At 43.4% G+C, this 24,547-nt stretch overlaps 3 protein-coding genes across 4 annotated transcripts; 2 read left to right on the top strand and 1 right to left on the bottom strand.

Moving 5' to 3' along the window:
• Positions 1-106: 106 nt before the first annotated feature.
• adss1 (adenylosuccinate synthase 1) lies at positions 107-4,500 on the top strand. The gene is made up of 13 exons (XM_018690261.2): positions 107-409; positions 1,405-1,507; positions 1,588-1,650; positions 1,740-1,790; positions 1,873-1,939; positions 2,078-2,185; positions 2,274-2,355; positions 2,453-2,579; positions 2,663-2,817; positions 3,349-3,473; positions 3,634-3,731; positions 3,859-4,008; positions 4,200-4,500. The coding sequence occupies exons 1-13, from the start codon at positions 221-223 to the stop codon at positions 4,250-4,252; spliced, it is 1,371 nt and encodes a 456-aa protein (XP_018545777.1). The 5' UTR covers positions 107-220; the 3' UTR covers positions 4,253-4,500.
• Positions 4,501-4,882: 382 nt separating this feature from the next.
• siva1 (SIVA1, apoptosis-inducing factor) lies at positions 4,883-8,421 on the top strand. 2 transcript variants are annotated; one of them, XM_051078197.1, is made up of 4 exons: positions 4,883-5,085; positions 5,498-5,686; positions 7,100-7,253; positions 8,024-8,229. In XM_051078197.1, exons 1-4 carry the CDS (start codon positions 4,965-4,967, stop codon positions 8,100-8,102), a joined length of 543 nt encoding a protein of 180 aa, XP_050934154.1. In that variant the 5' UTR covers positions 4,883-4,964; the 3' UTR covers positions 8,103-8,229. The 2 variants fall into 2 exon arrangements, with proteins under 2 accessions (XP_050934154.1, XP_018545779.1); XM_018690263.2 differs by having other exon boundaries at positions 4,892-5,085; positions 8,186-8,421.
• Positions 8,422-12,770: 4,349 nt separating this feature from the next.
• Positions 12,771-20,472, bottom strand: zbtb42 (zinc finger and BTB domain containing 42). The gene is made up of 2 exons (XM_018690254.2): positions 20,207-20,472; positions 12,771-18,755 (listed from the first exon to the last, which is right to left on the bottom strand). The coding sequence occupies exon 2, from the start codon at positions 18,739-18,741 to the stop codon at positions 17,146-17,148; it is 1,596 nt and encodes a 531-aa protein (XP_018545770.1). The 5' UTR covers positions 18,742-18,755; positions 20,207-20,472; the 3' UTR covers positions 12,771-17,145.
• Positions 20,473-24,547: the final 4,075 nt, after the last annotated feature.

The raw sequence follows: 24,547 nt of genomic DNA, 5'->3' as shown, positions 1-24,547 counted from the left end.
ATCCCTGAGACTGTTGTCTACAGGCTCTTTTCTCAGTGCTTCAGCAGCCTTGGAGACAACTCGCCTGAGCACTGCGACGCACTCCTGTGCGTCTGGCTCTGACATCACCGGCTATGAAGTTACAGATATGGCAATGCCACTCTTGAAGACAGTTTAGTCTTCTTGAGACAGACAGACTAGAGCCATCACCACCACCTCCAACGCCAACACCGCCACCATCATGTCGCTCAGCTGGTCGGCTAAAGACCACAAAAACACGAATCAGCCCGCCGCGGCCGGACAGAAGCGATCTCGCAGCGATTCGGGGAACAAAGTGACGGTGGTGCTCGGTGCTCAGTGGGGAGACGAGGGCAAAGGGAAAGTCGTCGATTTATTGGCGACCGAAGCTGACGTTGTCTGCAGATGTCAGGTAAATGTTTGGATTTCAGCTAAGCGTTCGTGTGGGGGCGTGTCCTCGTGTTATTGTTGAATGACATTTTTTTTTTTTCCCTGTATGAATTCATAACCTTTCAGTGGAACCTGTCAGTTACTGACGGCCTGGTAGAGCGCAACAGGTGTTCAGAGAGAAAACACTTGTACCTCTGTGATTTGGGGAATAGTTAACAGAGGCGCGTATGTATCAAATGCGAAAGCTTTCTGACTGTTACAATAAGCCATACTGAGCTTATGTAATGTGCTGTCATGGATTTAAATGGTGGAATGAGAAAACGTTTTGCAGGTACAATGCCAAATGTCATCATCATTTTAGTATCAATAAGTACAACATACAAGTCTGAATGCTCTGTAAATTCTTGTAACCGCCTCTAAACTTGATGTAAAGTTGCTCTGCCTGATCACAAACTCATCACAAAGAGATTATAGAGGGACAGACTGCATTAAGTTCACAATAAAAAAAAAACAAAAAAACAAAAAAAACAACCCCCAGGCAGGTCAGGTTCTGTCCACTTGCATAACCCGCTGGTCAGAATTCAGAGGTCACACAGTGACACACACACAGTGAAACCTGCCAACAGTTGGCTGTGGTGTGTTGTAGTCACTCCTCTGACAGGACTAGCACCCTGTGTCCTGGAGGCTTGAGAGCCCCACCCACTGGGCTGAGAGCGAGGTCACATTCTCAGGGTGGCTGGATATGTGAGAAGGCCAGGTCTCACCCGGGGGGTGGGGGGGTGGACGCAGAGCTGAGGATCCACCACCACCAGCCAAGTCTGTTAAAATAGGTGCTGGGGAAAGCTTGGTGACTTGGGAAGGGGGTGGCTTATCGCCGTCTCATGTAAAATAAGATGAAACATGGAAACATCCATGGGGGTCCTGAGTGTTAACATCACGCTGTATTTGAATATATTGTCATCAAAACACAATGACAGTATCACATCGTCATAGTATGTATCCCGCTTTTATTTATAGGGAGGCAACAACGCAGGACACACAGTGGTAGTGGATGGAAAGGAGTATGACTTCCACCTTCTCCCAAGTGGAATCATCAACCCCAAAAGCACATCACTCATTGGTAAGGGCTCTGATATTTAGCCTATTTAGAGAGAACATCATTAAAACTATTAACCTACAACTCTTCCTTTGTTCTTGCAGGTAATGGAGTGGTCATACATCTACCTGGCCTGTTTGAGGAAGGTGATAAAAATGACAAGAAAGGTATTATTAAGGAAAACATACACTTTACACATAATTTGCACTGATGTAAATTTAGATTCATATAGATATGATTTCCTTTCTCTGACCAGGTCTGAAAGGCTGGGAGAAGAGACTAATTGTCTCAGACAGAGCTCACATTGGTATGTGCATTTTGTAGAGGTTTAGTGTATTCAAAGTTTGCAAAAGTTGTGTTTCATTGATTCATTTGCCGTCTCTCTGCAGTGTTTGATTTCCACCAGGTTGTCGATGGCTTACAGGAAACTGAAAGACAAGCACAAGAAGGAAAGAAGTAAGGGTAGGGAAGGCAAGGAGACTATGAGAGGGTTTAGAATGAGTCAGATCGTCCACATTTTTTCCCAAAACATAACAATGCACAAGTGTATTTTCATCACAAACCTACAATAATTCCCCTGTTTTACAATGACAGCATTGGGACAACCAAGAAGGGCATTGGACCTGCATATTCTAGCAAAGCATCTCGCACTGGCCTTCGTGTATGTGACCTCCTTGGCGACTTTAAGGACTTCTCCACCAGGTAGAGATGATAGGAAAATGGAAAATAAGGTTACAGTACCATCATACACAGTGTGGTGACATGATTCATGATTTCCTTTTTCTTACAGATTCAAGAACCTTGTCCACCAGTATCAGTCCATGTATCCATCCTTGACAGTTGATGTTGAGGACCAACTGAAAAAACTCAAGGTAGACGTTAGTGAAACTGGCAATCAAGTGATGATTTATCATCATTTCCTCCAACAATAAAACAGAGCTTGTCTCCGTTTTCATGTTTTTCCTGCAGGAATATGCTGAGAGATTGCGGCCAATGGTGAGAGACGGGGTCTACTACATGTACGAAGCTCTTCACGGACCTCCAAAGAAAATTCTGGTTGAAGGGGCCAATGCTGCTCTGCTTGACATTGACTTTGGTAGGGTGGGCAGCAATAAAATGGAATTGGTGGATCTGGGAAGGAGTCGTCGCTATAATGCCACTTTTAATTTTTCCCTTTAGGCACTTATCCTTTTGTGACATCATCAAACTGCACCGTAGGTGGGGCATGCACCGGTCTGGGCATCCCTCCTCTGAATATTGGCGATGTGTTTGGTGTAGCAAAGGCGTACACCACCAGGGTAGGGATCGGAGCGTTCCCCACAGAACAACTCAACGTAAGTGGAATATTAAGACATATAAGCCACACATTGGTTGTCTCATTGTATGAAGGAAAAACACATGACGTGTTATGTAACTCACTGATACTGAGCTGGACATGTGCAGTTTGTTTGTGATCATGGGGCTGACACACAGGCAGCAGGGCTGACAGACGGGAGGGGAGAGGAGGGGAAGGTTCGTGTCTGCTGGCCGAGTGCAGCTGTCAAATTTTGTGAGAGACGGGTTCAAACGCTCTTTACCTCTCATGCAGGTCACATGTTCACAGGGATAAATTTAGGGCCAGAGTAACGGGTTCAGGATATATTTACTGTGTGAGCAGGAGTTATGTTACTAGTCACAGACATAGGTCAAGAAGTCAAAACTTTATCTCCCAGCCAATGTGATGTTTTATTGTACTCACTGTTTATATAGCAAGTGACTGTTTATTTTTAGGCTCCTGTAGGATTTTATTAAATGCCTGACATAATTCAAGTTCATGAATAATAAAGTCACAGGTGAGGATGTTGTTTTTTTCTGGTTGTCTTTAGGCAGTAGGAGAGCTGCTGCAGACGAGGGGGCACGAGGTGGGCGTAACCACAGGAAGGAAGCGGCGTTGTGGCTGGTTGGATCTCGTCATCGTCAGATACGCTCATATGATTAATGGCTTTACAGCGTGAGTGGCTCGAGAGCTTTAAGGAAATCATTTTGTGGTTGTTTTGTGGTTGTTCTAGTTTTTTAATACTGAAGCACATTTACCCCACAGGAATGCACCATTACAGAATGAAAACCAGCACGTTAAACAGTTTACCAATGACATGTTACTTTCCCTGCAGCATTGCTTTGACAAAACTTGACATTCTGGATGTGCTGGATGAAATTAAAGTTGGAGTGGCCTACAAACTCAATGGAAAAAGAATTCCCCATTTCCCAGGTAATTAACAGAAGAAAACATGTAGTATAAGACTCACAAAACCCATATGCCTATATTGAGTGGGAGTGGCTATGAAGACCCAACACTGATTTAAAGATTGGTAATAACTGATTTCTTTTAATCACAGCTAACATGGACGTTTTGCACAAAGTGGAGGTTGAGTATGAGACCTTCCCCGGTTGGAAGACGGACACGTCTGCAGCCAGGAAGTGGAGCGACCTCCCAGCCAAGGCACAAAACTACATCCGCTTCATCGAGAACCACATTGGAGTTCCCAGTACGTTTCACACAAAATAACCATCAAACGTGAATTCATGTTAAAAAAAAAAAAAAAAAAAATGCTGAAAACTGTTGCCAGCACTTGCCCGGAAACCAAAGTAGGTGGTACTGTTTCACTTATTAGACACATCCCTGGTTATGACTTATGTAGTCTCTAATCTTTCTCTTTATCTCTTTCTCTCTTTTTAGTCAAGTGGGTCGGTGTTGGAAAGTCCAGGGAGTGCATGATCCAAATGTTCTAAAAGGAAATCTTGACCTCCCCTTGATGGAAGTACAGACGATGTGGCACAAGTGGCATCTTTTCATCACCTAAAATTAGTTAATAAACAAAACATCTATGTAGCCTTTGAGCAGTGTTGGCTACAGCTGTTTTGGTGCAGCCAGAAACTCTTGTTCTTGTATTATTACAATTATTACCACAAATGTCAATCTATAGCTGTGTCACCAATTAAACCAGCAGAAATGTTTCAAATAAAAGTTGATAGATCCATGGTGGGCACTCTGTAGATCATTCATCTCAGTGTTAATTTCTGTAGCCCAGCTTGTCTACAAAGTAAATGCGATCAGTTGATGCAATAGTATATAAACCATACACTGTGTCCAGAGAATGTGTTGGTCATTACTGTAAGTCATTTAATCAGATGAAAAAAAAAATCTAATTAATTCAAAATCAATATAAAAGAGTGCGTGCCCGTGCACCTAATGGTTTCTGAACTTAAAAATCTAAAATTTAAAACTTCACCACGGCCCCTGAAGGCAGCATAATGTTGGCGAGGTTTAATGGCGAGCCAAAAAATCACGTGACAGCAGATCGGTTGTTGGATTGGCTCTAAGATTTCACATGACAATAAAGCATGTGTCTGATTGGCTCCTTGCCGCCTCCTTCGCGTTTTTCCCGCAACAAACAAGATTGGAAGAGTGTTGGAGCGTGGTGGGACTTTCTCAGTCGTCAAAATGCCGAAAAGAACTTGTCCTTTTCCTGAAACCTTCTCCTCCCAGTACAAAATACACATCGGACAACATGAACTGAACAATTACGGTGTGTTTGGGAACAAGTACAGGCAAGAAATCTACGGTAAGTGCATTTTAGCGGATATATCGCTGCTTAGTAGTGTTAGCTGCGTCAGTGCTTGTTGGCCTCGCCTGTCCAGCGGGCGTTGGCTGTAAACAAATCTCTTAAATATACATTTAAAACAGTTGTATCAATCAGTTTTGTTGCATTTGTTCATGTTCATAAAACGACTCGTTGTGAACAAGCCATGTCCTCTGGTTAGTTTGGCCTTTTGACTCTAAAGTGTGTCGACTGTTGAACGGTCTGCTTGTTATTACTGCCGTATGGCCTCTGAACTATCACAATACAGCCACAGTACAATCCGACTGGCTTTAATGTGCCGTAAACATCGCCTTCCTTAGTACCCCAGGGCGGTCAGCTGCAGCAGTTAGTCACGTGCAATTTCACTCACAAGTGGATCTTTTCCTCTTCACAGAAAAGACGAAGAACTTGCTTTTTAATGGTGCTAAGGCTGTGATGGGCAAAATATGGACCGGAGAGGAGAAGTGCACAGACCGTCAGCCAAATGCACAAGCTGAGACACCTGCCTGCAGTCAGACACTGCTGAGAGGACAGACACTGATCGGACATGACGGCAGACTGACGAGAACTAACGCCGCTCAAGGTGAGCCTGAACTGATGAGGCGGGTGAAAGGATGGCCACAGTCCTCCTTATATTTTGAGCAAAACACAACGACACATCCAGAAATGACAACACTGAAGGGCAGCATGAAAAATCAGTTCTGATGTGTCAAAACAATAAGAACTTCATCATGTTTGTAATCCACTAGTTACCATGTATGTGATCAAAGTAGCCTTCCAACCATTTGTTCATATAGTTCCTACTACTACTTGTCTTCTGCAAGGTCTGGCAGTGCAGGAGTTTCCTGTAAAACGCACACACACACTCAAACGCACACCGGCACTCACTGGGCAACGTCCACAATCTTTGGTAACACAGAAAACAGACACAGGGAAAGCTCAGTGGGATTGACACTACAAGAGTAAATAAAGTCCAAATATGGTGGAACAGTGACATCTGCTGATGAAAGCGCAGTAGTGAAGTGACTGACGTGAGCTGCATCCCAGTGAAGTAGAGGGGTCCTCCAAAGTATGCTAACCTAACTTATGAAAGCAAGTGGCTCCTCTGGAGTGCCTGAAGCACACTCTGCAGTAAGACCTCGCAAAAACCAAAAGTAGGATCCTCATGAACATACAACCTTGTGAAAGTAGTTTATAAACCATATAGAGGTTGTACTTGCCCTCAAGCAGCTGACAAAGTGGATAAATTAAATGAGAAAAAATGTAATTACACCAGAGATTTGAGTACAAGTTGTCCTTTAATATATTATGGAAAACAGTGGAGTAAGATTATCATAATTATACTCACACAGCTTCCATTTATTATGTTGATGTGAATGCCATATCCAAGCTGCAAACTTTTTTTTTCTTTGTCCTAGTCTAGTCAATGTGATATATTTACTAGTGATTAAAGGATGGGCTCATATTTTTAAAGTCTATTAATAGAATACTCACATTGTCAAATGCACAATGAAAGAATTACCTGTCACTGTAATGGTTTCTCCTGTCTATACTGGGCATTGAGGAGATCACTTGGTAAAGTAATTCATAGGAAACTAAATCAAATATATACATATTATGTGGCCACATGGCACTTTGTGACTTTGCCAAGTGACAAGAATCTCTTGAAAAATTCTTGTTAAACAATTGGCACAAATAGATGATTTGATACCGAGGGCTGCACGGCACACATGGATTTTTTTTTTCCTTTCAAAATTGACAGAAGAAAGAATTTCTCAGCTGAAATCAGAGTAGCTTTTTGTAAATGGGACAGACCCAGAATACAAGACATCACTGTGCTCCAGGCCAAAAGCAAGAAGTTAGTTCAGTTTATGCTTTTCACCAGTAGATGTCAGGGTTGTCACAGATTTGGATGGTCAGTTTGGTTACTTTTTTGTAACTCGAGTGCTTTGCTAAATGCTTATCCACTGTGTATGGATGTGTGCTCTGTGTTTAGGTGCACCAGCGGCTCCTGCAGGCTGCTGTGTGTGTCAGAAGAGTCAGGGGTCCAGGGCACCGTGCTCCCAGTGTGACCGTCCAGTGTGTTCCTCCTGTACCCGACAGTGCTCCAGCTGCTCCAGCCTCTGCTGCTCTGTCTGCACCATCATAGAGTAAGTCACACTTTGATTGCCTTTTTTCTCCCTAAGGGCCTGAGGATTGTTGGAGTTAAAAAGCAACATCTATATCAATACAACTGTCAAATTAGCTTCAGAATTTATGTTTCAATAACAAGGCATGTCTGCAAAGCCTTACTTCTTCTGCACAGTCATTTGTGTTTTGACTCATTAAAATTAATTAACCATATCAGCTAATGCAGACAGGAAAATATTGGCCTTAAAAACATTCCAGTGCATCTCTAGCTGGAATCCAGCTGCACTGTTTTGTTTTTTTTTCCTTAGCCCTCCCAGCTTCAAAGTACCATTAGATGCTTTTAAACTGAGAGGCCATGCATGCTGAGGTTAATTAGGTGTCATTTGGAAAAGCACTTGCTTTGGCATTAAAGACATGTTTATACGACACAAGCGGTTTTTCATCTGTTCTGTGTGAGGTATTTCTGATGTGCTTGTACTTTGTACTTTGCGTACACTGTGGTGGTTCCTTATTAGCTTTAGTTGGAGTGTCAGTAAGTTGCAAACAGAGGTCTAAAAATGAGCTGCTGGAGGTTAAGACAGCAAAAAGCAATAGAAGAAGGAAGCAGTATAGCTGCTTATTCATTTTTGGTTACAAAGAGACAGTTACACATGTCTTTTAAGCCTATAGTGGATGAGTAATCAATTCCCCATACACAGAACTTGGTTCGAGGCTATCTGGCGACCTCAGTTTTGCATTGGTGTAGCATGTTTTGAAGTTGGTTTCCTTCCTTCATTTTATGCACCTGAAGCTCTACTGGTTCCTTCTGTCCACATGTTGAAGTACTCTTGACCGAGACATTGAAACACAAGCTCACAGTGAGTGTGTAGTCATTTTGGACAGTAAAAGTGTCCAAAAGAACTTGAAGACATTTTCTGTAAAGTTAATGATAAATATTTTCTCTTTTCCACAGTTACAGCGGACCATATGATGAAGTACTCTGCTGCGGTTGCTCAACGTAAAGGAAGACCAAAGGAGAGATCAGGAGTTTATGCTTGAACATATTGTATATGTAGTTGCCCCACATGAGATATTACTAAGACTGCATTTTATACCTGTGATTTTTTTTTTTTAATGTGATCCAAGTGTTATCTTGTATATATGTATTGCATTTCAAAAGTAAATGAAATAAACTTGAACGATTTTGTACACAGTTAAATGTTGACTTTGACAGGGTCAAAGTGAGGTAATTATTATATATTGTATTGTATTATTATATATTATATATTGCACTGCTTAAAACAGGATATTAACAGTTTTCTGAACAGATACCGAGCCGTCTTCATTTTGCGTTGGTGCATCAGCAGATGGCAGCACATTCAAGGACTCAGCTGCGCTTCCGAGTTTCTTTCTGACTGCGCCATATTCAGTGGTAATACACCCTGCTTTCTCAGTGGATTAACAAAATTATCTCACTATGCAAAATAGCCACTTTTTCAACCTTTTAGTTGAAGTATGAAAGTTTTGTCTCAGCTTGGCAATGATAATGAAATTCCAAATCCAGACTGTCTGTGCTGACCTTGAGAATCTGCTATCAAATTTATTTATTAAAACAAGATGACCCAGAGGTTGAACAGAACCGAGGCTTTTGCAGCAGACAATTTGGCTACAATTATCCCTGGCGGACATGACCTTGAGGCGTAGTCATCACTTTCTCTTGGCTGCGGCTCGTCACTTGATGACTGGGTATCAGGGTCGGGGTACTGTACACTGTGAGTAATTGTTCTTGGTGGCAGAAGTCCTCAGCGCTGCTTTATAGAAATCAATCGCATGACATGGTGTTATAGATATTAGCTTGGATGAGTGCACTTCCTGGAGCTTATTGCAAACGCGCCTGTGAGCTGTTGAGTCACATCCCCTGCTCAGCGGGCCAGTTGTGGCTCCGGTCTTTGGGGAGCTCTGCAGTTGGTGTCCGAGGGCACCACTTGATTTCTGGCTGAGCGAACAGACAGCTGCTGGCAAGCAAGGCGTCAAGTTGTCTGCACATTTCTTGATAGGGCTTTAAGGAACTCGGAGGTGAACACGAAACACTCACAAGGAAGATGCGTTTAAAGTTCTGTACTATTTTTGCTTCTGTCATTCAGTCACTTCTAATATCCAGTATAGTAATCCATAGCTATAAAGTTGGTGGATGTGTTTTAAGCCAATTAATCATAAAAGGAACATGATTTATAGGGATGAGACCATTAGTAGATGAGTAAAATCAGCAACAGATTTGTTGGATTGAGTCATTTATCAAGAAAAAACGCCAAATATTTGCTACTTCCTGCTTCTCAAATGTAAGAATTTATGGGTTTTTTCTGTTTTAAATCATAGTGAACTGAATATCTCCGGGTTTTAGACTGTTGGATGGAACAAAACAAGATATTTGGAGCATTCAATGGTTCAAACTCATTTCCCTGGCCTTTAGTTTTCAACTGTCCTCTTTAAAATACATCAAATCATCAAGTGACCCACAACACTTCCAACAAAATGTATTATACTTATTGTCATGAGCTGAAATTGCAGGTGAAGGTTTGAAATATCTGATCATCCATCTTGTCTCTTATGTTTTAAGCCAACAACTATTAAATGAAGTACAGGTAAGACTTGCAGATTTGCACGAGCGAGCAGATCACTTTTAAACTCGCTGTAAGCTTTTTTCTTTTGGCAAATAAAGCCAAGAAGTCAGTAAAAGGTTTTGTATGTGTATGTGATACAAAAGAGAAAGAACTTCAACCAAACCATCACCATTCTCTGCACCAGACATGACTTCAGTATCCAGCTGTTTCAGCCAGTTTCCTGTGATCCATCATTGCATCAGCCCACGCTTCAGTACAATCAATTCAAGGCTATTGACTCAACACATAAATCAGCTAATATTGGTGATGTGTCTCCACTGCCTCTCCTAAGCTTGAAAAACATTGAGTAGAAAACATTTTCAATTAGATCCTGGATACAGGACATCACACAAGGGAAGTATGCTGATGTTCAGCCTCCTCTCTGCAGCTGTGGCTCAGGAAGTAATCAGAAGGTCGGTGGTTTGAGCCCCATCTCCTCCAGTCTGCATGTCCAGTATCCAGGGTCCAATATCTACTGGACCCCAAATAGCTATCAGGTATGAATGTGTGTGTGAAGTGTAACATGTAAAATGCTATATAAGAGGAGTCTGTTTATCACCCCCCCCACCCCACCCCACCCCCCTCTTCCTGTTAATAATGATAAGATGTGTTTATGTACCTTCAAAACAACAGAAAGCAGCTGCTGAGGTTTTCAGTACATCCTCATCAATGACACCCAAACTTTTTTGGAAAAAAAAAGGTCACAAAGTGCTTTCTCTCACCCCCACCCAGACGACGAACGGTCCCCGGGTGTCTGGGAGGAGAAGGGGGTTCACATAATCACCCACAGCGCTCCAGACAGGACCAACTGCAGTCGGGCCAGCGGGAGCACGTGGCTTTGTCTTTCACCCATTCTTTTGGGGACCAGCTGTGGTCTGAGCGCGGCGAGTGTCAAAAAGCCCAGTGATGCTGCTGCTATAAATATGCGTCAACGAGTGTGAGTAAGTGACAGCTGTACAGTAAACCAAGGACACACTGTCTTGGCACTGTCAGGGCGAGCCACTCCAAAAAAGGCAAACCCAGTACAAGTGCACTAGTTGATATGTATTTATGCACTGGTGGCAATTGATATGTGGCATACACAGCTCAGATATGGGCTGCAGGTTGTGATTAAGAAGTTGAAGCTGCTTCAGATAATGATTTTTTTTACACTGGACTATTATATTATTCATTGGGAATTAAATTATTATTGTTTATTCTTGAGAGCAGTGTGATTTTCTGAAAGTCAAAAGAATGGCTCCTCCAAAATTAAGTGGATGATAACCATATGCATGTGTGTTAATATGGAGAGAGAAAAAGAAAACTACCCATGCCTGTGTGTGTGTGTGTGTGTGTGTGTGTGTGTGTGTGTGTGCATTGTCTGTACACAAGCGCATGTGTGACTGTGTTTGTGTGCCCTTTTCAAGTGTGACCACCTGTCTTTTGTTAAGAAATAAATAAATAAACACAGGCCACACCAGCTGTCCCTGGCAGTCCGTCCCTTCAGAGGTCAAGGGCTCCCACCGCTGGCCTTGTTGAGGTGGTGGACACTTACAACTTTCCTCTCAACTTCTCTCAAGTACCTCTAAACACACAAACACACACATACGCACACACACGCAAAATCACTCACAGCCAAACGAGCTGGGCTTTGAGCCTCGGAGAGGAATGTTTTATTACACCATCGAGTTACACTGCACATATCCCAGCTCGTCACCCTGTAGCTAAGCCCTATCACATGGCCCCTACTTTCCATGTGAAGGTTTTGGTCCATAGGAAACACACACATACATACACACACACTCACACACACACACACCACGCAGTCTAAGTCCTGGATCCTGTTAGGCAGATGTGAGATGTTGGTGCCAGTGAGCGCTCAGAGACCTGCTGCTGTGGATGTTTACAGTGCGTCCTGTCCACAGTGTTGCGGAGAAGGCCCTTATTTACTGTGAGCTGGCCGGGGCTGTTCAGGGTGTTTATGAATGATCTTGGGAGGACATTGTTTTCTTTATGTTGGGAGCTGCCTGGCTAGCGCCGCTGTGTCGTCTGTTTGTGCATAAAAGTACGTGCTGGGGAGCTGGGCCAGACAATAGCCTGGCTGAACTACTACCCACGCACACAATAGAGCGGTGGGGATGAGGCCGAGGTTTGAGGGGGCCGTGGTTTCGGGGGCTGTGTGTGGGGGGATTGGGGTGGAGATGGGATAGGATGGGGGGCAGGGGGAAAAGTTTGGATGTGGCCCATGTCTATATGGCGTTCCCAGAATGGGTGAGCTGGGATTTTCTCGGGGAGGGGGAGGGTGAGGGTGGTGGGAACCCGAGCACATCCCCATTGGGATCACGTCGCAGAGCAGCTGGATTTCTTTCATGGTGAGGCGGGGGAAATAATTAAAAGTTCTCGCCATTGAAAATGTCCAGTGAATTGATGTGAAGTTCCTCAATTAGGCCCACACATTCGCTACATGTTTGTTTACGCACAAATAGATGATAGATGTGTGTAGTTTAGTTTGGTGAAGCTGATAAAATTAGGCTGAATTTTCAAGCAATAATTACATGGCTGAGTCAACTGGCTTTGTTATCTCCTTTGCTGAGTACTGGCAACAGGTCAGGAACAATGGGAGTCCATCTTGAAATTGCTCCGTCCTTGAGCTCAGTTTATGGTTTCAGAGGGATAGGGCCTGTAAGACCAGAAGTATTATCACATTCTGTTGTCTCTGTACACATTGCAACGCTGCCCACACACACCGTCTGCCTGATTGTTGCTGCTGTGTGTCAGACAAGGGCTCTCCTATAATATTCTTAGGTTGTTAAGAGCGTAAGAATCTGCTTCTCTCACGCTGATGATCATACAGCGTGTCTGATGCCGACATGTGACTTGATGGTGAGGCTGCAAATGAATAAAATCCACACAAACAAAGAAAGTTGTTCCATTTAATTCTATGCATAATCTTAATAAAGACCTAAATCAAGATTGTCACATTTCCACAGCACACACACACAAGCACACTCCAAAAGCGCAAACAAAGAAAAATGCACGTACAGTTATAGATCAAAGTAAATTGCCTCAATATCTAAGCAATGTCAATTCTGCATAAAGATTGTCCTCTAATCTCTACACCACTAACACTGAAGCAATTGATTACTATAAAATATACCTTTCTTATTAAAAAATTATATTAAATTCTAATGGCACTTCTACAAATTCTATTAAAAAGATTTTCGTTTGACATTTAGAAGCTTTTTTCTTTTCATTTTTTTTTTACCAAATTAAAATGGAGACAGTCAAATGTTGCACAAGAAGCAAATGCAATAATAAATATTTCTCATGATTATACACAATTTTCACAGTTGTAACCTGCAGAGGACAAAAATTCCAGTATCAGTAAAGTCTTTTTTTCCTTTTCTTTTTTTTTTCTTTTTTTTCTTTTTTCCTTTTTTAGACTTAAAAGATCATACAGCATGAGTTAGCAAACATAGCCCCCAGTCAAGAGAAGCATTGTTTCCATAGAAGTCAACAATCAAAATCTCAGTGTTTCACATTCAACAGTGACATTAACTGAGGAACTGACTGTTAGTTCCCAGTAGCACTGGCTACTAAAAGCCAAAACACAAAAAAAATGCTTGTCTTCATTTTAAACACAGATTTCAAAAACAGATTTAGTCACAAACAAACAAAAAAAAGAAAGAAAAGAAAATGGTCAAAGAAATCTAATGTAATCTCTTGCAAAGCAGCAAAAATAAATGGACTTCAAACTTTTAGTTTGTCTGGTTTAACATTTTTGATATGATAGAAAAACAGGAACAACAGCTGTGAATGGGTTTTCACATCAGTGGGCCACTGTTGCTGTGATGTGAACTTTCGACATCGCAGTCAAGGGCAAAAAATGTACAGTATAGTAAAAAGGCCTTCCTCCAGATGCAACACCTATCAGTGTGTCTGCAAGGCACATTTGGTGATCATCCTGGAGGTATAAATAAAGACTGCAAACAATAAAAAGAAAAGAAATTCTTTACATATCATTAGTTTGTTTGTTTGTCTACCTCTGTACACATGTACATTAGAGAATCAAGCAATTTTGAACTTGCACCACGTTAGAAATGTTCCTTTAAAAAAAACAAAACAGAGTGACAAAATCTACATTCCTGTGGGTTCGGATTGAAATATACACTATTAACACTACGTGACATCTACGCATCTGAAATATATCTATTGATCTGACGACCAACCAACGTGATTAACCTGTCATGCCAACAACAACAGGAGTGTGTGTGCCAGTAAACAGGGAGCCAAAGTACATTTCTACGTCAAATTACAAGCATGTATACTCAAGCCTCTAACTGCCTGAATGAAAACAGATTGCGTATAATTCTGCGAGAAATGGTTCAATTCCTTCTTGACTTGGGCTTCCTTCGCCACTTAAAATGCTGACAAACTGTTGCAAATGCTGAGACATCACGTGTGAATTCATTTTTTGTGTCCTGAAAGAAGTCTTGGTGATAAACATAACGGACAAAAAGAAAAAAACTAAACAAAAACAACACCTTATGGGTTTCTACGCTGAAATGGACAGGAAAGTCAGCACCTACACCTGACTTCTTGTCGTCACAGTTGCCAGATATTTTCACGTCGGTCTCAACAAATTTCCTCTAAATCTAGCGCTCTGAAAACAACACTCTGATAATTCTGATATTCTCTTGATAGATGTGCAATCAAATCACCGTGGTACTCCTCCAGTGTAGAGGAACAATGAAGCATTTATCTACTGCATGCTGGGATAGGGGGGCTGTTCTTTGATGCCTCCAAACAATACACCTGTTTACAGTCTCCTTGGTCTCCCTTTGCTAAATACATTTCTCACATTCCAAGGGCTCCATTCAATACAGAAAAGTGCAAAGAGAGACTTGCGCTGGCTTTTCTCCCCACAGCTAGGAGAGAGATACACAATGATCCCTTGAGAACTACCTGGGACTTTGTTGCGGAGGGGGGCGTGGGGTGGTGGTGGGGGACAATGCCTGTATTGTCTCATTTCTATAGGTACCCAGTGCCATATCAGTGTGGCCGCGCTTGTGAACAACTGTTTCCTGTGGCAGAACAGCAGCCGGAGCATCGGAGCAGTATTAACCGCTCAGATTTGTAGTGAGGCAGAGTCCAATCAAGCCTTCAATATGGAAAAAAGAACCAAAACTCCCCTGCGGAAGACGCCGACACTTTTAAGAGGCCGCAGCCTTAATAAGACACCTGACTCTTTCTCGACCTTGCGTGTGTTGTAACACGGAAAAACAGTTTGATAAATAGAATATATATTTACATTAAATATACAAATAGTAAGAAATAGCAGCCTAGACAATAGTGTTGAAACTATACGCATGCTAAAAACAAGTGCTTCTCTATGTTCCATGTGACAAATCTTGAATACTCTGCAGAGGTTTCTACACGGTATATTAAAATACAATTACAGTAACTTGATTTGCACAGAGAAAATAAAACAGACAGCCCCCAAAACCAGTTAATGAGTACCAAGATCGCTAGGCAAGACGCAGTGTCTTTCAAGCTTATAGAAATAAGAACTACACCTCCTACAGTAAACCCTGAACCAAGTCAAACTAATAAATAAATTCTGATCAAGTCTTCTCAGGACAGATTAGACAAATATGAACTTTTTAGTGCTACGCCCCCTGTTAAGAATTCATATAGCATCTATGTCAACAGACAGAGAAACAAAAAAATCCATTTCCTGCCCCCCCCCCCCCAAAAAAAGATTTCTCCAAGGACAGCATCACTAAAGGTTCCAACTTCATCAGTAGTAACTTACACGCATACAGTAAGAAGATATAATAATAATAATGTGAAAAAGGTTCATTCAAAGAAAGAGAAAGTCAGTAGCTTTGATGAACAAACAGTGCTGAATGACGACAGTCACCAACAAAGCACTGAACATCCACCTGTCTCCCTCTTCTTCCCCTCCCTCCCTGCCTGATGAGGGTTTTGCCTTAAAACACCAAGTCAGTGTGTCCTTTACAACATACCAGGAAATAACAAGGCAATTTACTGGCAACTGTTTGCTTTTCACCCAAAATGAGGCACCAAACATTTAACTGACAAGAGCTTGATTTACATACTTTTTTTTTTATTACATTCTTGTAAATGATTTAATTAAGGACACTCGTGGATCAGTTTGGCATTCCAGAGTCCACAATTACCTTTGTTACCACCTGGTATGTGGAGAGTAATCCAGATTTGGAAAAAGGCTCGAAAGGTCACTGAATTTGACAAGAAGGCGTGACAATATATCTCATTCTTGTTATAGTAAGTATACTAGGTGAAGTGTCTGAAGGACTTCAGTAGGCACCAGTGTTACAGGCATTAGCTTTTAACTACTTTCCACCCCTCCTCTGATTATATGACCTCTTTTTTTAAGTAGCAATTAGAAAGGCCGTTTCATCGACATGTGCTCGCTCACATTAGTGAACTAAAGAGCTGCTAACTCTCCCCATGGCAATGAAAGAAATATGATGATATAATTGGTCTGCCTGCCTCTTATTATAAACAACATAAAACTGTTACCGACTTCATTTCGACCAAACAAAAATTCTACTTCCATGAAAAAAATAGTCATACTTCCAGTAGTCAGACTTCATTAGTTTTGCTGCCTTACGATAGATTACTTGTTAAGGACTAAACAAATCCCAAATAATAAATAATAATAATAATAATAATAATGTAGGAGTTAAAAAAAATGAAATATTGCTACTCACGGACGGTTCTGATCTCCCATGTGCACAAAGTCTCACCTACTCTGACGATTGTATTAACATATGTTAGCATTAACCATCACTCATTTTACCCAGTGGGTACAAACATAGGATGCTTTTTTTAATCTTTCAGCAAATATACTCCTCAAATAAACTCAACAGATTGACACAAACAAGGACAGAAACAAACAAGTGCATCATCTGATTTGTTCACCTTCGCCCTCCCCTCCCCACACATACACACACAGATCCAGCTTGAGTTTCACAGCACCCATGTTAATCTGAACAGCCTCGTGCACCTTCGACTGTCTGCCTCTGACCAGCATCTATGCTTCTGACACAATCCAGCACAGAAATACAGCTCCAGACTCAGAGTTGCTACATCTTTAACTTGAGAAATGCCTCATGGGGTAGAATCCAAAAGATATGTCTCCGACAAACTGCCAACGTGTGTGTAATGACGGGAAAATTGTTCAGTAGTAGTATTCAGTGTATGAAAAGACATTCTGTCTCGTGTCATGGCACTGGTGAGAGGTGTTTTATCCAATGGCGAGAGTCTTGACAAGGCCACAGTGAAACTTCCTGATGTGGCGGTAGAGGTCCCCAGACTGGGTGAAGCGTCGTTCGCACCACTTACAAGCGTGAGGCTTCTCACGTGTGTGAACGACAGCGTGCCGACTTAAGTTATGGGAGTACTGGAAGCTCTTGCCACACTGGCCACAGGTGTATGGCTTCTCGCCAGAGTGTGTGCGCTCGTGGCGCTTGAGGGTGTACATGCAGGAGAAGGTTTTGTTGCACTGCAAGCAGGTTGGGACAGAGCCATCGGGGGACAACTTGGAGCGAGCGCCGTCCTTCTCGCGGAAGTGCGAGCTGAGGTGCAGCTGCAGCACGTGGGGGCTGGGGAAGACTTTGCTGCAGAGGGGGCACACGCACACCTGTTGCCCCGGGGGCAGGAGCACCCCGCTGGAGGTGGAGATGTCTGAAGAGGCCAGGTCGTCCTCCTCCTCCTCCTCGCTGTCCCCCAGAAGCCTCCCCCTCCTCTCCTCTAGCTCCCTGCCTGGAGCGCCCTCCCTCCCCCTGCAGGCCTCCCCCTCCTCGTCCATCAGGTCCTCCTCCTGGGAGAGCAGGGCGGCTGTGGAGCCGTTGTTGCCTGGGAAGAGGGCAGCGAACCCTGTCACCACCGAGCTCCTGGCACTATTCCCAAAGCGCTGGCTCTCAGGGCTCGTCGGCTCACTGTCCTCCTGCTCTGACAGCAAGTCGTGTTCGTCTTTAACAAGTGGCTCAATGCCCTGCTGCTGGCTGTCGAGGGCCAGCTGTCCCGAGACGTAGGAGGGGTGTAAGGGATCTCTGCTAGACAGAGGCTTGAAAGACAAATCCAGTGCACAGTCCATGTCATCTGAAGCCCGGGACCTCTGGGACAGCGATACGGTGGAACTACTGACATCAGCTTTTGTTTTTCCAGCTGTTTGGACGCAGGGCTCGGCCTCTGCTGACACATAATTGACACTTACAAGGTCCGGGGACCTGCCAGAGTGACCGTTTGCCTTCTGCCTGCTCCGTGTAGACCTATCACAATCGGTGACAGCCAGCCTGACTTCGCTGTTGTCCATGTCAAACTCTTCCGCCGGGGGGGCCCTGTGAAGCCCCTGAGACTGTGTCTGGGGCTGTCGCCGGATGAGCTGCTTACTGTGCAGCTCGCCATCTGAGGAATTTTCCCTGTCCAGGCAGCTGAGTCCCAAACCCTCGCCCATCTTTTCATCCAGGGAGGAAAGTTCCTTATCCTTAAGCTTGCCTTTGCACACTTTCACTATATCATACATGTGGAGGTAACTGGCCGCAGCCAGGACATCCTCCACCGGCAGAGTGCTGAATTCCAACTTCCCCTCATACATAAATTCAAGGAGCAGACTGAAAGCAGGGGCTGTCACAATGTCACTGTTGAGATGCACAACGTCCCTTTTGTCTAGCTGGTCCCTGTAGAAGAGATGGAAGTACATGCTGCAGGAGGCCAGCACGGCTCTGTGCGCTTTGAATCGAGCCTCCCCGACAAGAACAGTGCAGTCACAGAGGAAACCTTGGTGACGCTGCTGACTCAGACACTGCAGCAACTGGCGGCTATGGTCTGGGAACTCCATTCTTCCTTCATAACCTGATGAAAAACAGGAAAAACAGGATACTGGATAAACGAAATGAAGCCGACTGGAGGTCACAGACGAGCTGCCGTCTTATTATCAGAGGCGAACACGAAGTAACCAAAAGGGGGAAAAAAAGGGGGGGGGGTAACTTCAGCCAAATGATAAAAACTCCCAGCAAACATATAAGACCGTAAACATATCAAGTTCATAAATCATTTCCAATTCAAAAACCTAACTCAGAAAGGCTTGAAATGCACCTAATGGTCACACATCATCAACTTTATCTAACTTGAGAACACAGTAAAATCCTACATTCTTCCCAGTGATGCAGGACACGCTACGCTGCGCTCACCCACCCGAGTATCGCGGTGGAAACGGGTCCACACTCCCCCGCCCCCCGTCCCAATAAAAAAAAGAAGGATACAAAGTAGTACTCGGGTTTGCCTACTTTCTTGTGCTTCCTTACTCCTCCAACAAAAAAGAGTTAGAATTAAGCGAACGGTGACGCGCCCGGTGCGCACACAAACACACACACACAAAACAGCGGTGTTTACAGAACAAGCAATAAGCAAGGAGGAATGACGGGGGGGGGGGTTAAGGACGACGATAGGCTACCTTACTCGTCTATGGGGGGGGGGGGGGTTATACCGTGAAGGGGAAGAAAAAATACACACACACACACACACACACACACATATAAGACCAGAGCAGAGTGAGTAAACTGCTGCTCTGTTTGCTAATTACACTGCAAGCTGTGGAGTCAGCTGCTCTGACATCACCGCAATGGAAACGCTACCTCCAGCTGTGCTCCCCCTCTTTTTTTTAATGCCATATGTTAACTCTGGTCTACGCAGTCCAAAAAACACACAACTTCTACAAACACTGAGTATATCTGTAATAAGCGATACGCGATTAAACCCTCGTTTCGAACTTTTTTTTTTTAAATTTCAATCGGGTAATTTATCATCAAAAGAAAACTGCACTCGCGATAGCCGCGGATGGGAATAAAACGCTTTGTGGCTCCCTTTTCTTACGCACTCATCAGACACACGCGCACAGCTGTGAGGTATTTCTTCTTAAAGGGGGTTAACTCAAAACAGAAAAGGCAGAAGGTGAGGTAGGGGAGGGAAGAAACTCAAGTGGGTTCAATATTAAAGTTTTGATGCTACCGACAATGCTAATGTTGCGCGCAGGAGTGAGATTATTTTTTCAAAAAAAAGGGGGAAAAGTGTAAGTAGGAGAGAGAAGGGGCCAAGGGCGCAGTAAACCGAGCTCCATGTTGGTCAGGTCGTTGGGAAACGCATTGCTGGGATCCTTTTAAACAGCAGAGGAACTCAACAGCAAAAGCCAACTGCGCTGAACGAAGCGGCGAGAGGGAGAGAGAGAGAGCGAGCGAGAGGGGGACACTCTTTTTAACTTTCGCTTTCTAACCGTTTCAAAACGCAAAAAAACACGCCGCACTTACATTTATCTCCACCCAGGTCGTCGTCTTTTCTCCTAAAAGCCCGGGCGTCCTTTCATGATGTGCGGCCAGATGTTCGCTTCTCCTTGTCGTTTCTTGAGCTTCGGTCCGACCCTGGCAAGGCAGGCTGCACTCACAGCGCTGCTGTGTGTCAAGCAGGTTGATAATGGCACAAGTCTCGCGATATTGCTCGGGGACCACAATAAGTTCGGTACTACTCCGTGGATTCACACAGCGGCAGCAAGTAGCAGAGTACACTGGGAACATCAATTGGCTGGCTTGTTAAAACACCTGTCCCGCGAACGGGGCGGGGGGAGTTTTCAGTGAGATAAATCCTTAAGTGAAGGATGTAGACAAGTGGAGACTGAAACACACAAAGTTTTAGACTGAAAATGTAGTATTTTTCGTGAGGTAATCATTGATTGAAATAGTTAAATGTGATATTATGTCGAGGAAACGCACCCCAAACCTCTCCTTTTCTCAGAAGTATCCAGATCTGTTTGAAGGTTTATACAGTTCAAAACCAGATTTAGAATTTGACTAATTTAACGAGCCTGTGGTTTTACATCTGCTGCTGTGGATGAAAGAAACACATTTTCTGTCTCAAAGAACTGGCTTTTATAGGAATATCCAAAGTGATAGAAGAATTATAAATCATGCTTTGTAATTTAGAGGGCCAGTGGTCTTTTGGGAACATTTAAGGGCTGTTCTCTCTAATCCTGCTTTGGGTCGTGGAATTCCCTGGCACCAAATCACCCAGTGCCTTTGTTTTTCCAGACCACCACACCAGGTCCTGGCTGTGTTTTATTTAGCTCAGATTGTCTTAAGGCAGGCAGGGTGGTTTCTGAGAACAGAAGCATAAAGAGGTGGGAAAAAGGCACACATTTGACTAAGTTTTTTAGACATTATCAAAAAAAACCCACTCCTCAGGGTCTGCTCTGTAATTGTTAAAGCTAGAGACGGTGGCACAGTGGAGAAACAGGGGGCTCGAGGTTGCAGCTGCTCATCTCGTGCCCCCCCACCTCCCCTCCTCCTGTCCCTCCCTGTGCTCCCCCAACTGCCTCGGTCACCTTTGCCCTGTGTTCCAGCTGTCGTGTGTTTTGAAAGGGCCATTTGCAGCTCCTCACAGCCTTCTGACACAGAGGGGAATGAGCAATGTGACGGGAGGCGGCAGCCACTGGTCGTAAGGGGCCACCGGCTAGATTCTTATCCACTTACTGCTTTATTCCATTTTTAGTCTGGCTGTTACTCTTACTGAGGGTGGATATCTGCACTCTGGTCATGTCCAGATGATCATGAGAGAGACAGTGTCATGCTCTCTAAATAAAAACTCTCTTTATTTGGTCTAAGAGCTTAATTGGATGCTCAATAATAGTGTGTTAAAGACTTCTTACTTATGGCAAAACAGCAGTAAACTATAATGAATAAATAAATAAATGTTTGCTGAAGTGTCTGATGTGTGTGTCACATGAGAAACAATTTACCATTCAGCACTGACGCACACACACACACAGACACACACACACACACACACTCACACTCACACACACCATCCATGCAGGAGCAGCGATGTGGATAAGAATAGGAGCAGTGGCCCTGTGTTTCCCTGGCCCTGGCAAACGTAGGCGCCCGAGTAGAGGAGGGGTGTGTGTTCACAGGGCAAGACAAAGCAGTGGTTGTGCCTGGGGACTGCGGCCTCAGAGAGAGAGTCTCGGCACGGTGGAGGTTCTCACACACAGAAAAAGATAGAGAAAGAGAGACAGAGAGAGGGAGAGAGAATGAAGAGTGGGAGAGTGGGGGAGCGGGGAGAGAGAGAGAACACTTCCTGGAGGTTCATTCTTCCTCTCTGCAATCATCAATGGCATTCTCCCCCTGACCCACTCCTCTCTCAGACAAACAAAAGACCCCGCATTCCAGTGTAGCCTGACCGGCCAACCAGCCAGCCATCCAACCACAGTTGAACCACATCACTCCCCAACTGGACCAAAGTCTCATCACAGGGGTGAGCTTGAGCTGCATGGTAGATATTCATCCTGATGCATTAAAAATCATCTCAGTCATATTTGTAGATTCACAACGGATGTACCCAATTAAAAAAAGTATCCCTGTTTTTTTGTCTTTGGAAAATGACGCATTTTTCATACTTCTGTCACATTCTTCAGTTGTGGTATGGACTTGCACAATAGTTACATGTTGTGTTTTTGCACATTGAACTCCGCAGTTTTTGCAGTTTTTTAAAAGAATAGTTCAGAATTTGGGGAAATACACTTATCTGCTTACTTGCCAAGAATTAGATGAGAAGATCTATCACACTCTCATGTCTGAGGGGAGGAAATACTGTATAGCTGGATCCAGTGGGTGATTAGCTTAGCTTAGCAATAAGACTGATAACTGGGAAACAGCTGGCCTAGTTCTGCTCAAAGGTAACAAAATCCACCTACCATCACCTCTAAAGCTTGCAAATTGACACATTATTTATTACTTATTTAATAAATACAAATGCAGAAGTGTAAAACATCAGTTTTTCATTGTATGCGAGTTTATGTGCAGGATTATTTCACATTGGGTGGTAGTGATTTCACAGAGTCTCTGCTAATCCCGGACAAGACATAGTTTGTAAAAGCACAACTTGCCATTTTTATATTTTGTTTTTTGAACAAGAAATAACTTGATTAACATATTATTTAATGAGCTTTAGAGGTGCTTAGTAGACAGACTTGGACAGAGACAAGCTAGCTGTTTCCTGTCCCTGCTAAACTAAGCTAACTGGCAGCTGGCCCCAACTACATATTTACCTCACTAAGAAGTGAATAAGTGTATTTGAGTTTTTCCTCATCTGAATCAAGACTCTTAAGATAGAAGTTGTTGAATCCTTTGCAGATTGTAGCCCCTAGTGGCAAATTTGTGATTTATAAAAGGTACCTCTACTTGACTTTCAAGTGTTTTTTTCTACACATGACATAAGAATTGTACTGTACAAAGACACACATTTTCTGTCCTTCTGAATCGTGAATCTTTCTGCTGTAACTGCATAACAGATGGATTATACATCCTGGAAAGTAATGTGACAGCATTGCACTGCAGTTGCTGGGAGATGTGGTATTGGTCAGACCCCCCGCCACCTCCTCCTATTATGGCCCTCCTGCTCTTCTGTGTCTAATTGTTGCTACTGCACATCATCTCTTCTCCTTCAACAGCCCGTGTTCTGTTCTGTTTGTTATATTCTGGACAGATACTGTGAGTAGACAAGTGACAGGAAAGACGCTATGGGCTCACTTTGACTGTTTGATCTTGTTACTTTTGCTTTGAACCCGCAAAACAACAGGGTAGGCATTCTCATCACCGGACCAAGAGACAGGACCTGGAGGAGGAAGAAGCAGAGGCGGAGGAGGAGGAGGGATACCCTCAGTCAGCTCTGTTTGTATGACAGGAACAGCTTGGCAAGGCTGACGCATAGTAGCAGCGAGGAACGCATTACAGTGTAAGTGACAAAGAGGGGAAATGACAACAGAGGAGGCTGAGAGACGGAGGGCAGAGGCCAGTAAGTTTTTCATCACGGAGGGAATGCTGGCAGCTGTCCCTGCTATCCTGTTCTTGTAACATCATTTATCAGTTATTGTGCAGCTTTTCACAATCACTGTCTTTGCATTATGTGTCGTTTACTGCATGACACTGATTAAACTTTAAAGCAATGAATTTGTCTATGTCATGCTTACAGAGAAAATTTCATCAAGAGATTAAAAAAGAGATTTAAAAAAAAAAAAAGCTTTATTATGGAAATGCTAGGGTGAGATGTTTCCAAAAGCTTTTATTTGAAGTGAAGTTACAACCATTTTTTACACGATGATCAAGTCATCTGAGGGCTTCATTTGATACAGCGGATCTCTGACTTCTTTTAAGTCTGACTGAGCTGGCCTGTCTGTACCTGTCCTAAACTGGTTTAACTCCTACCTGTCTGGCTGGGAGCTCTTTGAGACTGCAGATGACTCTAATGGTACTGGAAAAATAAGCAGGGTTATAATCTGATAAAACCTGATATAAATCTTAATGGTTGTAAGTTTCCCTTTTGCAATCTAACGAGGGCACAGGCCGTGTTTTCATAATATCTGTGCTGGTATTATTTAACTTTATGTTGCTGCATCTCTTGTTGAGTCAACTAATACCACTGAAAAATAAGCAGGAGATTTCTTTCCTGATCCTGGAGATAAAACAATACCCACTTTAAGTCTGCATACCATCCACTGATGAAGACTCAACTCAATAGGATGAAACTGAACGTGCCTTAGTGCCAAAAAAGAGGCCATGGTTATAAAAGTACATTTAGAAAGATTTACCCTTGGCCAC

The sequence above is a fragment of the Lates calcarifer genome, linkage group LG19 (assembly GCF_001640805.2).
Source record: "Lates calcarifer isolate ASB-BC8 linkage group LG19, TLL_Latcal_v3, whole genome shotgun sequence".
Lineage (NCBI taxonomy): Eukaryota > Metazoa > Chordata > Actinopteri > Centropomidae > Lates > Lates calcarifer.
This window is presented reverse-complemented; position numbering and strand designations above follow the sequence as displayed.

Coding starts and splice junctions, on each gene's coding strand:
- zbtb42 (XM_018690254.2), bottom strand. CDS start 18,741: ATGGAGTTCCCAGACCATAGCCGCCAGTTGCTGCAGTGTCTGAGTCAG.
- siva1 (XM_051078197.1), top strand. CDS start 4,965: ATGCCGAAAAGAACTTGTCCTTTTCCTGAAACCTTCTCCTCCCAGTAC. Junction 5,086..5,497: donor GTACAGGCAAGAAATCTACG/GTAAGTGCATTT, acceptor TCCTCTTCACAG/AAAAGACGAAGAACTTGCTT. Junction 5,687..7,099: donor GAGAACTAACGCCGCTCAAG/GTGAGCCTGAAC, acceptor CTCTGTGTTTAG/GTGCACCAGCGGCTCCTGCA.
- adss1 (XM_018690261.2), top strand. CDS start 221: ATGTCGCTCAGCTGGTCGGCTAAAGACCACAAAAACACGAATCAGCCC. Junction 1,508..1,587: donor CAAAAGCACATCACTCATTG/GTAAGGGCTCTG, acceptor TTGTTCTTGCAG/GTAATGGAGTGGTCATACAT. Junction 3,474..3,633: donor ATGATTAATGGCTTTACAGC/GTGAGTGGCTCG, acceptor CTTTCCCTGCAG/CATTGCTTTGACAAAACTTG.